General features: G+C 41.0%; 1 protein-coding gene across 10 annotated transcripts in view; it reads right to left on the bottom strand.

Annotated features, from left to right (window-relative positions):
* The window catches only part of LOC123757285 (high affinity cAMP-specific and IBMX-insensitive 3',5'-cyclic phosphodiesterase 8B), a 787483-nt gene that overhangs the window by 43558 nt on the left and 726209 nt on the right, over window positions 1-17716 (bottom strand). For 8 of the 10 annotated variants that reach the window (XM_069323837.1, XM_069323836.1, XM_069323839.1 and 5 more), the window contains one exon: window positions 678-839. In XM_069323837.1, the coding sequence (XP_069179938.1) occupies window positions 678-839 (162 nt within the window). Of the gene's footprint in view, window positions 1-677; window positions 840-4766; window positions 5425-17716 lie in introns of those variants that run through there. The other 2 variants (XR_011228393.1, XM_069323843.1) reach the window with 2 other exon arrangements.

The following is a 17716-nucleotide window of genomic DNA, read 5'->3' as shown; positions in this document are numbered from 1 at the left end:
TGTTTCATCACAGAAAATGTCTATAAGGAGATTTTACCACATGTAGCTAGGTAATCACGCTTCATCCTTTAAATTAATGTACAAAGATACGTGTGCCCCAAATCAGTGAATAAAAATCATGGAAACTCAGTTGTTCACTTGTGTGAATCACTCTGGCTGGTGTTTGTGTGGAATATTCTGGCTGGTGTTTGGTTCATATGGTTCACTTGTGTGATCCAACTTGTCTAATGAAGGAATTATTAATTGTAATCTGTGATAGAATGAGAAAGATTTCCACCACTCTGTGATCTCTGTCCCAAAATCATAAGCTTGTTTACCACTTGTGGTCCATATGTGTGGTCCACTTGTGTGATCCAACTTGTCATATGAGAGAATTATTAATTATAATCTGTGATAGAATGGGAAAGTTTTCCATCAGTCTGTGAACTCTGTCTGGACATCATAAGCAAATGCGAACATCCCCCGCTTCGGCGAACCATTGTTCGTTGAACCGGGTGAGTAAATCCGGCCTGAAAAGTATGCGAACTAGCCGGAGATTCGTTGAATCGGGGTATGTTGAATCGAGGTTGTACTGTATCAACTTATTTATAATCACATTTAATAATATTAATTTGTTGTTAATAACTACTGTACCAACAGGCAGGATCCATATTCACAGTGGTTACATACTGACTTACCTGAGTGAAGTATTCATTAGCAATACGATGAGCCCAGTCAATATACAAATGAAGTGGGCGAACTGGGTTGCTTACATCTGCACACTTGATCATCATACGTTTGATTATAACCAAGTTTTCAGGCGTCCCAAATGACATCAGGTCAGGAGAGTATCTTGCACCCTGCCGAGGCAACTCACGACATCAATATTTTTGCAAATAATTATCACATGTTTATATGTAAAGCAGGAAAATTAATATAACTTTACTTAAACATTAGAGCTCACAATTTACATAAAAAATCTGACTGGACATGGTGATAATCAGTATATTTAGAGTACAACTATGTGTGTCAATTATATTGCTGAATAAATCTTAAGGTTTTCACTATCAATATGTTTGTATCAACACCCTGTTACTATAAATTGTATTTAAGGGGCCTTACTGGATACAAATGAATGAATACAAAACAGTATTTATACAACCATACATTCCTATATGAAAAGTAAGAACAGTACAGTACTATGATTAGTACAAATTTAACAACCATTGATCGTGTCAACCCTTTACATAGTAATTATCATGTTGTGAATGGTTAGGTTTAAAAGCTTACATATATATTACAAAATTGAGATTATGTTGAGCCTGAAGCATTGAATTCAGTCCTCTTTGTTTAGGTTTGGATATTATTTGTATAGAAATACAGTGGTACCTCGCATAACGATCACCCCAAAAGGCGAACATTTTGGGTAACGATCGGCCCGATCGGCAACAAATTGTCCCTTATAGCGAACGCTCGTTTGAGTAATGTTAACACCACATGGTGGGGTTGCGCTGCTTCCAGCACATTCCCAACCGCCACTGACAAGAGTGTTGTATTGGTGTCGCGCACGACCAATATCCCTCTGCATCGCTCCTCGCAAAATTGTGATATTCGTGGGTTTGTGTGTGTGGTTTTGTGACTAAAACTCTGAATGCACGATGTCATCCAAGAAGCAGCCTGTGAAAGCAAGTGTTGGCAAGGGGAAGAAAGAGGCAATCACTGTGGAAGTGAAGAAAGAAATCTTAGCAAAGCATGAGCGTAGTGTTCATGTGGCTGATCATGGCAGGGCTCCCTCAACAATATCCACCATTCTGAAGGGAAAGGATAAATTTAAGACGCTTGATGTGGCCAAAGGAGTTACCAAGGTCACCAGCAAACGTCCAAAACTCCTAGTTTGTAATTACCTAAGTGTAGTTACAGGATGAGAGCTACGCTCGTGGTGTCCCGTCTCCCTAGCACTCTTTGTCATATAATGCTTTGAAATTACTGACGGTTTTGGCCTCCACCACCTTCTCACTTAACTTGTTCCAACCGTCTACCACTCTGTTTACAAAAGTGAATTTTCATATATTTCTCCGGCAGCTTTGTTTCGTTAGTTTAAATCTATGACCTCTTGTTCTTGAAGTTCCGAGTCTCAGGAATTCTTCTCTATCAATTTTATCTATTCCTGTTACTATTTTGAACGTAGTGATCATATCGCCTCTTTTTTTTCTATCTTCTAGTTTTTGCATATTTAATGCCTCTAATCTCTCCTCGTAGCTCTTGTCCTTCAGTTCTGGGAGCCACTTAGTGGCATGTCGTCGTACCTTTTCCAGTTTGTTGATGTGCTTCTTAAGATATGGGCACCATACAATCGCTGCATATTCCAGCTTTGGTCTAATAAAAGTTGTGAACAATTTCTTTAGTATTTCTCCATCCATGTATTTAAAAGCAATTCTAAGGTTAGAAAGTGTAGCATAGGCTCCTCACACAATGTTCTTAATGTGGTCCTCAGGTGACAGTTTTCTATCTAAAACCACCCCTAAATCCTTTTCTTTATCAGAATTCTTTAAAGATTTCTCACATAATTTATAGATTGTGTGGGATCTATGTTCTCCAATTCCACATTCCATAACATGGCATTTATTCACATTAAATTCCATTTGCCAAGTGGTACTCCATATACTTATTTTGTCCAGGTCTTCTTGAAGGGCATGACAATCATCTAAGTTTCTTATCTTCCCTATTATCTTAGCATCATCAGCAAACATGTTCATGTAATTTTGTATTCCCACTGGTAGATCGATTATGTAGACAATGAACATTACCGGTGCAAGAACTGAACCCTGAGGTACTCCACTCGTGACATTCCTCCAATCCGAAACCTTGCCTCTGATTATGGCCCTCATTTTTCTGTCAGTTAGGAAATTTTTCATCCATGTTAGTAGCTTACCTGTCACTCCTCCAATATGTTCCAGTTTCCAGAACAACCTCTTATGGGGAACTCTGTCGAAAGCCTTTTTTAGGTCCAGATAGATGCAGTCAACCCAATCATCTCTTTCCTGTAAAATCTCTGTGGTTCGATCACAAAAACTGAGCAAGTTCGTTACACAGGATCTTCCAGATCGAAAACCATATTGTCTGTCTGATATTATATCGTTTTCCTCCAAGTGTTCTACCCATTTAGTTTTAATTATTTTTTCCAATATTTTGACTATTACACTTGTCAATGATACAGGTCTATAATTAAGGAGGTCTTCCCTGTTTCTACTTTTGTAGATTGGAACTATGTTAGCCTTTTTCCACACATCAGCTACAGCTCCTGTACACAGGGATGCCTGAAAAATCAGTTGAAGTGGAATGCTGAGCTCGGGTGCACATTCTCTCAGAACCCATGGTGAAACTCCATCTGGACCAACTGCTTTGTTCTTACTTAGCTCCTTGAGCATTTTTTCCACTTTGTCTCTAGACACCTCTATGTGCTCTATGTTGTTCTCTGGAATTCTTATTGTATCTGGTTCCCTAAAGATTTCATTTTGTACAAACACACTTTGGAACTTTTCGTTTAGTGTTTCACACATTTCCTTTTCATCTTCCGTGAATCTATTTCCCATTTTCCGCCTCTGAATATTATCCTTTACCTGCAATTTGTTGTTTATGAATTTATAGAATAGACCTGGTTCTGTTTTACATTTGTCTGCAATCCCTTTTTCAAAATTTCTTTCTGCCTCTCTCCTCACTGCCGTGTAGTTGTTTCTCGCATCTTTGTATCGCTGGTATGTTTGGGGGTTCGGCCTCTTCCTGTATTGATTCCATTTTTGTGTCTTTTGGTCTCTAGCCCTCTCGCAATTTCTATTGAACTAATCCTGCTTCCTAGTGAAGAAAGCATCTCTGTTTTGGTATAAATTTTTTTGTGCCTTTATCATATATTTCACAAAACTTGACATACATCTCATTCACTTTCTTGCCTAGCATCAAGTCTGTTCAATTATACTCACTAAAAAAATTTCTAAGGTCACCATAATGTCCTCTCCTGAAGTCTGGTTTTTCAACTGCTTCAACCTCCTTATTTTCTTCCAGCTTATAACGCATTGCATACTTTATTCCCAAAAAGACATGGTCACTTTTACCCAAAGGAGGAAGGTACTGAATGTCAAATATCTCTTCCTCCTTCCTGGTAAATATCAAATCTAGCATGGAGGGAACGTCCCCCTCCCTCATCCTCGTAGCTTGTTTAACATGTTGATACAAGAATGTTTCCAGGATGAGGTCTACAAATTTACAGGTCCAAAAATCTTCTGTTTTAGCTTCATATACTTCCCAGTCTATGGATTTCAAGTTGAAGTCACCGACTATCAAAAGTCGTGATCTATCGTTATCCGCTCTCGCTATAATCTCTCTCATTATTGTTATAAGACCTTCACGTTTACTATCTAGCTCCTCCTTTGACCATGTGTTGCTTGGCGGTGGACTATATGCATTTATTATCATTAGTTTATCATCCTCATGGCAGATCTCTAGTGCTATTATGTCAACTTCTTGTGGATTGGCAGTCATTATTTCGTTCACCTTTAGGTGTTCTTTTACCAGCACAGCAACGCCACCGCCTTTCCTAATTTTTCTGTCCCGTCTCCAAATTGAGTAGCCCCTTGGGAATATGACCTCGTTTAAAATTACATCTTCAAGTTTTGTCTCCGTGAGTGGAACAATGTCTGGTGTCTGCAGCTGTATTACATCACTTAACTCCAGTATCTTCGATCTCACTCCATCTATGTTGGTGTATGCAATCTTCAGGAACTTGTTCCCCCTCTCCTTATTCTTCACTCCCCCTCTCTCTATTGATTTTGTTGGTTTGCCTTTATGTACCACTTTACTGGTTTGCCTACCCCTATCACTTTGTAGAAAAAAAGAATTTATTTCTTCTTCATTCCTGCTCTCATTTAAATGTTTTGCCTCGGCGAGGTTCAGTTTCAGCTTCTCTCTATCTTCTTTTGAAAGATCTCGTCTTAACGACCACCCTTTCCCATCCTCATCACTTTGCAATTTTCTAGCATTCCTTAGTACTTCTTCCATCTGTTTGGCACCGTTTAGGGTGATCCTCAAAGGTCGATCTTTCCCTTTTACGTACCTGCCTATTCTCCTGTAGTCGCACACAGTAGTCCTGTAGTTGTGTGAGTGAGTGAGCCCGCCTGACCCAGAGGTGGAGCCTCCCTCCTCGCCGTAACCCCTCTCCTCCCTTCCTCCTGATCGGCTCCCTCAAGCCAGCAACGACTCATCATAAGGTAAAGTGAATTTACACACGGGAATAGTCAAACAAAACATTTATTTTACATGAACAGTATCATATTACCAGTGTATAATGTCATATTGTTGTTTAAGGGGGTGAAACAGATTATTTATATTTACATTGTTTTGAATGGGGAAATTTGTTTCGCATGACGTCGGTTTCACATGACGACGACGGTGCTGGAACAGATTAAATTCGTTATTCGAGGTACCACTGTACAAGAAATGTTTAATAAAAATAGATGTACTGTGCTGATAACTAGGCAAACTAATTATATATTAAATCCAATTTTCACTTCTAATTACCACAATTTTATCAACTGTATCAGTCTTAAAATTTACTCATTGATAAAAGCTAAAGATGTCCTAATATGCTACTGTCTTAGCAATATTCCTTAAAAATCAAGTGTTGAATGTAATGAAATACCCTCTTCTGGTGTGCCCTCAGTAGCTACCCAAGCTTAAGTGCAGGTGCAGCCCAGCCATAGCAAATCACGCCAATCCTATGTGGCCCACCGAGAGCCACAACCGAAGCGTGGCTCTCTCTCTGTAAGGCAAGGGGATCTTGGGGATCAGAGATCAACCCAAAACAAAATAAAACTCACCAGAAGTGTAGGTTGAACAAAACATGCAACTGCTTGAAGGAAACTAGCATAGATCGAGTGAACAAGACAAACTATTGTTTTCACTGGGTAAATACCCAATTGTGATACTGTACACCTAAACTGTCATTAGTTGGTGGCCCAGGTCACTCGGCCAGCTTACCACCTCATTAACGTGCCTATTGAACTGAACATCATACAGGAAAGAAGGAAACAAGGTGAGGACAGGGAGCTACTGAGTGCCCACCAGAACTAGGCATTTCATTACTTTCACCACCTGATTTCTGGGAGGATTTCCCTCAGGTGTGCCCTCCTGAGAGCGTGGGCAGCAATACCCTGTTGGAGGATAGCAATAAAGAGGAGCGTGGGCACAATACCCTGTTGAGGAGGTTGCAGAAAACATATTTCACAATTCTAACGCGGGCATAGCAACCTTAGGGACGTCAAAGATCATAGAAAGCTAACTTAAGCTAACTCACAGTGGCAGAGAAGGCAGAATTTGCTGAACAGAAAAAGGATAGGACTGACCCATAGAAGAAAAGAGAGAGGGCATGAAGAAGAGGAGCATGAGCTGTGTGCCAATCACTGAAGCACAACAATGCAAAGGGACACACAGAAATGTGAAATAGGCCAACACCCAGGTGGGCTTCCAAAAGTTGCAAGCCTAGAGAAGAGCCATGGACAAAACAGCAAAGCCAACAAAGCAGGAAACAGACACATGTCTTGGTTTCATGCTATATCACCAAATGGGTATACTAAACCCCAGACTAGATGAAAACCAACTACCCCAAACCAAACCAAGAAAAATGACAGGTTGGATAACAAGAACTTTTCAAACTAGAGATGCTCTATCAATGATGATACTCTTCAAGTTGCTAGTGCTCTCTAGAGTGGAATACTGCTGCACAATGACAGACCCTTTCCAAACTGGAGAAATTGCTGAACTGGAGAGCATGCAGAGATCCTTTACTACTAGAATCCACTCAGTAAAACATCTCAACTATTGGGACCGACTGAAATGCCTAAATCTGTATTTTCTTGGGTGCAGGCAGGAGAGATTCATAATAATTTACACGTGTAAAATAGTAGAGGGGCTGGTCCCAAACTTATACACAGAAATAACACCACAAGAGACCAGGAGGCATGGCAGGATGTGCAGAATACCCTCGATGAAAAGCAGAGGTGCAATAGGTACTCTGAGAGAGAAATCAACATCAGAGGCCCAAAACTGTTCAACACACTTCCACTACACATAAGGGGCAAAACTGGCCGACCCTTCACAGTGTTTAAGAGAGAACTTGACAAGTACCTACAAGGGATACCTGATCAACCAAGCTGTGACTCATACGTCAGGCTGTGAGCAGCTGTATCCAACAGCCTGGTTGACCAGTCCAGCAACCAGGAGGCCTGGTCGACGACCAGGCCGTGGGAACAATAAGCCCTGAAAACACCTCAAGGTAACCTCAAGGTAGGCTATCTTGAGATGATTTCGGGGCTTAGCGTCCCAACGGCTCGGTCCTCGACTAGGCCTCCTTTTTGTTACACAGCCCCCGGGAAGCAGCCCGTAGCAGCTATCTAACTCCCAGGTACCTATATGCTGCTAGGTAACAAGCGCATCAGGATGAAAGAAACATTTTGCCCATTTGTCTCCGCCTTCACTGGGAATCGAACCTGGAACCTCAGGACTACGAATCCGAAGCACTGTCCACCCAGCTGTCAGATGCCCCAAGGCTAGGCCCCAAGACTGAGGCTGAACCTTTGTCCAACACAGAGAGAAGAAGTGGTCAGAAAAGACTAAATTATTTTCCTAGACAATATTCCAAATCTGGAAGGCAAAGACACCCACCATCATAGAAACCTGCCATTCGACTAGAGGCCCAAAAACCACTGCTCAAGATGACCAATAGGGGCCCAAGGTCCAAACCCCTTACTGGGAAGGTTACAGGACACTCACCAAAAATTCAGTGTACTCTGCCACACAGCAAATGGCATACAGGCATATAGCCAGTCAAGCCTTGAGCAAAAATCCACAAACCCAAGAGCCCAAAGGGCTGAGACTTAAAAAAAAAAGTAATGAGCCTGGAGAAGCAGGAAAAACATCCAAAAATCACACTGCAGACATTGCAGGGCAAGACATTGATGCCAGCAGAACACTAAGCCCACTTGGAAAGAGAGAGCACCACAAATCGGCAAGTGAAACACCAAAGATCAACTATGAGAAAAAGAAAAACACAGACAAGACTGCCCAGGGGTGCAGCAAAAGGTTCACAATGAATTAATCAGGACACCACCTTTGTGAGGCAAAGGTAAACTAATTGAATCTAGTGCAAGGAAAATCTTAAGGCCAAGTCAAAGTTGAGATCAGCAAAAAGGCAAGGTCTGCAAAGATTGAGAGTGGGGAACAGGACTACTGAGAATGAAAAAGAAATGTGTGAAATGCTAAGTGAACAGTTTAAAAGTGTCTGCACAAAATGATGATTCCAGAGCACGCCATAGAATACAGATGTATCTCAAAACGAAGTAGAAAAATTACTCAAGGGGCTAGGAAGAAATAAAGCAGTTAGACCTAATGGAATTTCCTGGGTGCATCGAGAACGTGCAATTAAGCTGAGCATTCCACTCCAATTAATATTCCAGACATATTTGTGCACAGGAATCTTAGCAGATATATGGAAAAAGGCAAACATGGTACCAATCTATAAAAGTGGTAGTCGAGAAAAACCTCTAATTTATAGAACCATATCATTAACAAGCATGGTAGTCAAAACACTAGAAACAATGGTTAAAGCCAAATGGGTTGAACCACCTAGAAAGCAATGACATAATAATGGACAGACAGTATTGTTTTCGAACAAGAAGATGCTGTGTAACAAAGTTTATTTATTTATTTAATTATATATATACAAGAAGGTACATTGGGTTTATGAGAGTACATAGTATTGATGTTTTTACATTCTTGTAAAGCCACTAACATGCATAGCGTTTCGGACAGGTCCATAACCCTTAAACCACGCAAATCATATAATATATATATATATATATATATATATATATATATTAAGGAACATATAATCTCTTCCCACAACCAAACCATCGCCAGAGAAATCCTAGTAAACAACACAGAAATCATCGATAGATACAGCGATAGCAGGCGGCTTGACGTTTGCGAGGCACTACACATCAAGAAGTCAACACCAGCAATCAACAGCCAATTAATGCACAACTATATTCTACCCACCTCAAGACTCCGCTCCAATATAGAAGCATCAAGAAATATGGACCAATAGGCTTTCAACAAACACTTCTATTCAATACCCATTGTTTCGTGTTCTGTCTTGTGTTGATGAAATTAATACCCTATTAATGCCACCTCACTCAAATGTAGATATAAAATCGGAGATGCGTAAGTTCTATTCAGTTGTGTATTTGTAAACTAAAGTCTTTGAAAATGTAATAAGTTTTACGAAACTCGCTCGTGTCGTGTCAGACTAGAAATAAAAATGAATTTTGGAGAATTGATTTTTTATTTACCTCCAACAGTGAAAAGAAATGTACGAAAGATTAAGAAAATTCGTGTTAGAATTATTAATCTTACTTTTTCGGTCATATTTAATAATATATGTCTACAGGAAAGACTGCTACCAAAATATACTAATATATATATATATATATATATATATATATATATATATATATATGTATATATATATATATATATATATATATATATATATATATATATATATATATATATATATATATATATACACAAAACCGAAACTGCATGTCATATATATATGATTTCGTGCCTAGCGCTATAATTTAAATGCCCCGCCTGGGATAGGGGCAGCTATAGTACAGCCACGATCGATAGTTGCCAGATGTCACCTAGAAAAAAAATCTAAGCCAACATTCTTGGGTGTGAGAGTATCAGTATTGAGCAAGCCACCAAGGTTGGCGCTCACAGCATGAGCTCACAGCACCGCTGTTCAGCTTTTGACCACAGCAACGCCTACAAATGTCATAATATATATGATCATGCTATTAGTTAGCGATGATAGTATTATAGAAGACCCCTGACTGTAATAAAACTGACCAGGATTCTGATAATAGCAGGATTGTGGTGATATTTAGCACTGTGCTCCATGGAGGGAGGAGTAAGGCTGTGGGAGGGAGGGTGGTGGGGTCGTCTTCTGACTGTGTGTGGCCACCATTTATTGACTGCACTCACCATACCAGCTTAGTGGTTCGCTATGGTGAACACAAATGTAGATTATTATATATAACGTGTGTATAGTGTGTGATAAAAGCAAAAGGAGTAGGTTGGGAGCGCCATTTTGGTGAGGGAGGTGCGTCGTCTGCACGACTTGTCATGTTGTTTACTGGTGACCACTATGGTCTTTCGGCACCATACCAGCTTATTTGTACAGGTATGGTGAATAAAACAGGTAGATACTTATATATAATGTGTGTATATAGCGTAATAACACCACAAACAATATTGTTGAAGGAGAAATATTAGTGCGTCTGGCCTTGAGGGCGGCCGCTGATCAACTGACTGTGTGAGTAGCTACGTCTTCGTGTCTTTACTCACCATACAAGCTTAGATGTATAGTTATTGGGAACAAAACATGTAAATACTTATATATAAAGTCTGTGTATAGTGAATAAATGCAAAAACAGTATTGTGGGGGGAGAATGAGGGCGAGTGAGGTGTTGTTGAGGGAGGGAGTGGCTAGCTGGTGTGTGGCGGTCACTCCTCGTTGCTTTTTGACTCACAATATCAACTTAGTGGTTCGTTATGGTGAACAAAACATGCAGATACTTATATATAACCTGTGTATATAGTGTAACTATAACTGCAAAACTGCAAAACTATTTGTTTATTGTTTTATGAACATAATAATTGAATTACTAATATGCACACCATAATTTTGAGTACAGCAATGGTTCACACATTTTATTATATAAATATATCACATTTCACTGTATTGAATAATATTACTGCAAAAAACTAAGAAAAAATCAGAGACATTGAAATAATTAGGTAATAATATATTTGTGGCAACTGCCACCTGACAGCTTGAGCAGAGTAGACCTCGTGTGGCGAAGGCTCTGTTAACGCTGGTTTTTTGCCACACTTCCCTACCCTATTGCGGCTAAAATATGCCACCTACGATTTTTTTTTCCGTGATCAGGGAACAAAAATGAACACTTCTGTAAGACGAAAGAATTTTTTTTTTTTTTTTACCTGTGGGTTTTAAATCCATTTGGGCCCCTAGTGGTTTGAGGGTTAAACTGCGCAACACATAAAAAGGTCAAAAGGTGTCTGTTGGAGCTGGATGTGACAAAGGCTGTTGGGCCTGACAGAATCTCACCATGGATTCTAAAGGAAGGTGCAAAAGCACTAAGTGTGCCACTCTCTATGGTGTATAACAGGTCATTGGAAACAGGAGACCTACCAGAAAGTTGGAAGACAAATAACGTAGTCCCAATATACAAGAAGGGTGACAGGCAAGAGGAACTGAATTACAGGCCAGTTTCCCTAACTTGTATACCATGCAAGGTGATGGAGAAGATCGTGAGGAAAAGGCTCATAGAGCATCTGGAGGGAAATAACTTTGTAATGCACCACCAACATGGGTTCAGAGATGGTAAATCATGCCTCACAGGTTTACTAGAATTCTATGACCAGGCAACAAAAATTAGACAGGAAAGGGAAGGGTGGGCCGACATCATTTTCCTGGACTGCCAGAAAGCCATAACAGTATATATATATACAAGCCATATACAGTACCCCATAACAGGCTGTTAAAAAAGTTGGAGCAACAGGCAGGAGTAAAAGGGAAGGTGCTGCAGTGGACAAGGGAGTACTTAAACAACAGGAAACAACGAGTAACGGCGAGGGGTAATACATTAGAGTGGCGAGATGTCACCAGCGGAGTCCCACAGGGCTCAATACTTGGACCCATCCTGTTTCTAATACAGTATATATAAACGATCTTCTAGAGGGTATAGACTCATTCCTCTCAATGTTTGCTGACGATTCAAAAATTATGAGAAGAATCAAGATGGATGAAGATAGACAGAGACTACAGGATGACCTGGACAAATTGGAGGAATGGTCTAGAAACGGAGTCCATACCTAGTTAAACACAAGACAAAGTTAGAGAAGATTCAGCTGTATGCCACCAGGCTCGTCCTGGAACTGAGAGAAATGAGCTACAAGGAAAGGCTAAAGGAGCTGAACCTCAAGTCCCTGGAAAACAGAAGAGTAAGGGGAGATATGATAACCACCTACAAAATTCTCAGGGGAATTGATAGGGTGGACAAAGACCAACTCTTCAGCATGGGTGGGACACAAACAAGGGGACACAGGTGGAAACTTAGTACCCAGATGAGCCACAGAGACGTTAGAAAGAATTTTTTCAGTGTCATAGTAGTTAATAAATGGAATGCTCTAGGAAGTGATGTGGTGGAGGCTGACTCCATACACAGTTTCAAATGTAGATATGATAGAGCCCAGTAGTCTCAGGAATCTGTACACCAGTTGATTGACAGTTCAGAGGCGGGACCAATGAGACAAAGCTCAACCCCCGCATGCACAATTAGGTGAGTACATCATATGATATGTTGAGTAACTGTCGCAAAATTGTGCACCACCTCATAAGATGTTTTGGAGTACCGTGCACGATTTGAAAGTCCCACGGCTACATGGGGTTCACATCAGCTTCCACTGGCAACAGGAATAAGAAATCCACAGCTGTACAAACCTCCCAATGACCTGGCACTTTGACCGAAAAATCCCATAAACCACTTTCTCCCAAACCACATATTTCCAATCACTCCTAGATATTCAACACAGTGTATTACTGGCATGTCAAAGAAGACCGATGTAATTACATACCAGACATAAAATCCGAAATACAACAACATAACAACCCTTTTTCAACTAACGTACTCCTTAACCAAACCTAACCTACCCTAACCCAACATAAGGTTAGGTTAGGTTAGGTTAATGCACAGTAACCTCATGTTACTTAAGGTACTCTAATTTAACTCCCTATTATAATCTACCCTAACCTATCTGAATTGCAACTAACTCCAAAACATACTTACTCACAATCTGTCTCTTGACCGATCTGTACTTTTATGAAACAGCAACACTTGGATAACACCATTAACACCACCCCTCATCTTTGCAATCCTAAGTCCATTTCTACTCATGAGTCAATTTTTCTTATTTTCTGTTTGTTGACCAACTTGTATATTGGCTATTTTCTACCATGTTCCCCCCTTTTTTTTATCTTTTATTATTTTTTTTCATTCAACACAATTTATACTTTAAGCTCAATTACTATTAACCCTCAAACCGCTAGGGGCACAAATGGAATTCACACCCACAGGCGCAACAAAAAAAAAATCCAAAAAATTCTTTCGTCTTATAGAAGTGTTCATTTTTGTTCCCTGAATACGGATAAAATAACAAAAAAATCGTAGGTGGCATATTTTAGCCGCAATAGGGTAGGGAAGTGTGGCAAAAAAAGGGGCGTTGGCAGAGCCTTCGCCAGACGAGGTCTACTCCGCCCGAGCTGTCAGACGGCAGTTGCCACAAATATATTATTACCTAATTATTTCAATGTCTCTGATTGATTTTTTCTTAGTTTTTTTTTGCAGTAATATTATTCCATACAGTGAATTGTGGTATATTTATATTATAAAATGTGTGAACCATCGCTGTACTCAAAATTATGGTGTGCATATTAGTGATTCAATTATTATGTTCATAAAACAATAAACAAATAGTTTTGCTGTTGTTACACTATATACACAGGTTATATATATAGTTATATATAGTGAGTGTTATATATAGTATTTGCATGTTTTGTACACCATAACGAACTACTAAGTTGGTCTTGTGAGTCAAAAAGCAACGAGGAGTGACCGCCAAACACTAGCGAGCCACTCACTGCCACTCCCTCCCTCAACACCACCTCACTCACCCTCATTCACCTCCTACAATACTTTTTCTGTATTTATTCACTATACACAGACATTATATATACGTATTTACATGTTTTGTTCACCATAACTGTACATCTAAGCTTGTATGGTGAGTAAAGGCCATAAGACGTAGCTACTCACACAGTCAGCTGATCGGCGGCCGCCCTCAAGGCCAGACGCACTAATATTTGTCCTTCAACAATATTGTTTGTGGTGTTATTACGCTATATACACACATTATATATAAGTATCTACCTGTTTTATTCACCATACCTGAACAAATAAGCTGGTATGGTGCCCAAAGACCATAGTGGCCATCAGTAAACAACATGCAAAGTCGTGCAGACGACGCTCCTCCCTCACCAAAATGGCGGCTCCCAACCTACTCCTCTCGCTGTTATCTCACACTATACACACGTTATATATAATTATCTACATTTGTGTTCACCATATCGAACCACTAAGCTGGTATGGTGAGTGCAGTCAATAAATGGTGGCCACACACAGTCAGAAAACGACGCCACAACCCTCCCTCCCACAGCCTTACTCCTCCCTCCATGGAGCACAGTGCTAAATATCACCACAATCCTGCTATTATCAGAATCTTGGTCAGTTTTATCACAGTCAGGGGGCTTCAGTAATACTATCACTGCTAAATAATAGCAGTATCATTTACAGTCTCCGTGGTGTAGTGGTAAGACACTCGCCTGGCGTTCCGCGAGAGCTATGTCATGGGTTCGTATCCTGGCCGGGGAGGATTTACTGGGCGCAATTCCTTAACACTTTCGCGCTCTCGGCGCTCAAAAAAAAACAATACCCCAGATGCTTTCGGCACTTCGCGCGCCTACGCGGTAAGACCGAAAAAGTGTACACTCTTTTGACTGTCCTGACAATAATTGAAGACACACGTATTTAAATGTGGTATCACTGTGTTCGCAATGAAATTGTCTATAAGAGCATACCTATAAAATGCCGCCCAAGCATAAGGAGTATCAACACCAAATAAAAAAACTATGCAGATCACTCGCCGAGAGCGCCAAACAGCAACAAAATGTTTTCACTCTCTTAACCCTTAAAGTGCGCATCACTTCATATGTAGTGTAAATCGTTTTACCAGTCAACTGCGCTTCACTTCATATGAAGTGTATGGGTACCGCGCACGATTTGAATGGCCCGCGGTGTAGCTGGGGGTCCCATACGCTGCCCAGGGGCTCTAGTAAACAGCGGCCATTTTGAAAAAAAATCCCGCTCACGATCCGAAGGCATGGGAGGCCTCAGTTTAGCGAGAGTCACCATGGCGAGCGCACGGTCAAACGCCTCACGAGCATGCACCACTCAGTCCCTCACCCCAGAGCAAATAACCCACGAATTAATCTCTGAAGGTGAAGAAAGTGTGTTTGACGATTCAGACAACGATGAGGATTATACACAGTTGTCGGGTGATAGTAGCAGCAGCAGTGAAAGTGAGAATGACCGCCATGCCATGGCGAGGCCTATACGCTCACCGATGCCTCCTCGCCCAGTTTCTACCCCAATTCTACCACGACCTCACAGTTCCTGTGGATATTTTCTGTTTGAGGGTGACGAGTCAGAGGGAGGTGACTCCTTTTCTGGGTTTAGTGACTCAGATCAAAGTTTTATTGAGCCTGTGGCTGGTACCAGTGGTGTAACTGGGCGAGAAATTGTCGCGTCAGCAGCATCTCGCCCGGCCAAGCGCCACCGCATGGCACCACATGAGGGACCAAGACCCTCGTGTTCACGTGCATCCACCTCACGTGCACCCACCTCACGTGCACCCACCTCACGTGCACCCACCTCACGTGCACGTAGCCGCCGTGCTTCTCGCAGACGGTATTCAGCTCCTGGTCGCCGGTATGCATCGCTTCCTCGCCGTCCTTCCTCTGCATCTCGCAGGATGCCTGGTATACTTGAGTGGAGTGATGGTGACGATTTTATTCCTAATATTCCTCACTTTGACGATAAAGATGTAGGGATTACAAACCTTTTCCCTAATCAAGGTGAGGACATGGCTGAGATGGAATATTTTACAGCATTCTATGATGAACCACTCATGGAATACATTGTACACCAAACGAACCTGCATGCTGCTTACCTGATTGAGAGGGAAATCACAGAATTTTCACGACTGCAGCGTTGGAAAAATACCACAGTGGCGGAAATGTATGTGTTTTTGGCACTCTGTTTGTTGATGAAGCACTGTCACAAACATGCAATAAATGACTATTGGAGCAAGGACAAGACAATACCAACACCTTTATTCGGGAAATATATGTCACGAGACAGGTTTCAGATACTCCTCAGGTGTCTACATTTTGGAAGTGTTCAGGACCGAACACCTGATGATAGACTGTGGCGAGTGAGGCACTACATGAACGATGTTATTGGAAAATTCAGAGATTTTTACGTACCAGCACAGAAGCTGGTGGTTGATGAATCTCTCATACTTTTCAAGGGACGTGTTCCATTCAAACAGTACATTCCCTCAAAACGAAACCGATTTGGCCTGAAATTTTTTGTTCTTTGTGATTGTGAGACAGGATACGTGTTACACATGATTCTGTACTCGGCTAGTGATGTAGACATTCCCGGTAACGACGAACATGGATTCTCGGGGAGTGTAGTGAAGACCATCATGGCTCCGTGGATGAACAAGGGACACATTTTATACACAGATAATTACTATACAAGTCCCTTGCTAGCTCGGTTCTTGCTAGAAAATAGAACCGGATTGGTTGGTACAGTAAAGCCACAACGAAGGGAAATGCCTGTGTTTGACAACGACATTGCAGTTGGTGAGTGTCAGAGAAGGAAAAGTGATAACATTCTGTCAGTTCGGTGGAAAGACAAAAGAGAGGTGAACTTGTTGACAACAATTCATGATGGAACAATGGTGAACAGTGGGAAAGTGAGCCATAAAACAAACGCACCACTATATAAGCCAGACTGTGTTTTAGACTATAATATCAACATGCGGTTGATTGATAAATCAGACATGATGATTGGCACTGCAGAGTGTGTGCGGAAGACATGTAGGTGGACGAAAAAAGTGTTCTTCCATCTTGTGGACATGAGCATGCTGAACTGTTTCAACATGTACCTTGTGAGAACTGGACGTAAGCCCACTTTCCGTGACTTTGTATTTGATGCTGCAATACAGTTATTAGGAAAGTTTGCAAAAGATGTCCCAGGTATTCAGCGGCCCATCATAAACCCACTGTTGCAGCATGCTGGTACTCCACGCCTCGCTCACACTGAAGGCTTCCTAGCACACAAACTTAAGTATTTGCCACCTGGTGTGAAGCGTGCAATAGCCCAACGTGATTGCTTGGTGTGTAAAACAACGACACGTAGAGACAAGAAACGGAAGCTTGTGCAAACATGGTGTGAAACGTGTGGTATCCCATTATGTGCTGTCGACTGCTTCAATGACTACCACAGTCTAGAAATCTTCTAAGTGTGCTTCAAAGTGTGTATAGCGTGTGCGAGTGTGTAAATATGTAAACATATAAGCAGATAGCGTGTGCGTGTGTGTAAATATATACAAATATAAGCAGAACATACAATATAATAGACTGTAATGACATATTATATTGCCGTAATTGAAAACATTTGTGTGCGCCTGTGTATACTCAAATATGCAACAATTATTGATACAAAATATGTTCAAACAGTATTTGAAACACAATTAGTGAAAAAAAATGAGATAAAATGCGCTTAGACATTGTAAATAAATAGCGCGAAAATATATTTGTGGCAACTCTGGCTGTTTGAGGACCGCGCGCAACACCTCCCGGGCGTGTACTGCATGAGCGAACATGCAGATTGTGACGTCATCACAGAGCTTC

This window comes from Procambarus clarkii, chromosome 13 (genome assembly GCF_040958095.1).
Source record: "Procambarus clarkii isolate CNS0578487 chromosome 13, FALCON_Pclarkii_2.0, whole genome shotgun sequence".
NCBI classification, from domain to species: domain Eukaryota; kingdom Metazoa; phylum Arthropoda; class Malacostraca; order Decapoda; family Cambaridae; genus Procambarus; species Procambarus clarkii.
Note: the sequence above shows the minus strand (reverse complement) of the source record. Positions and strands in the feature narration are given on the sequence as shown.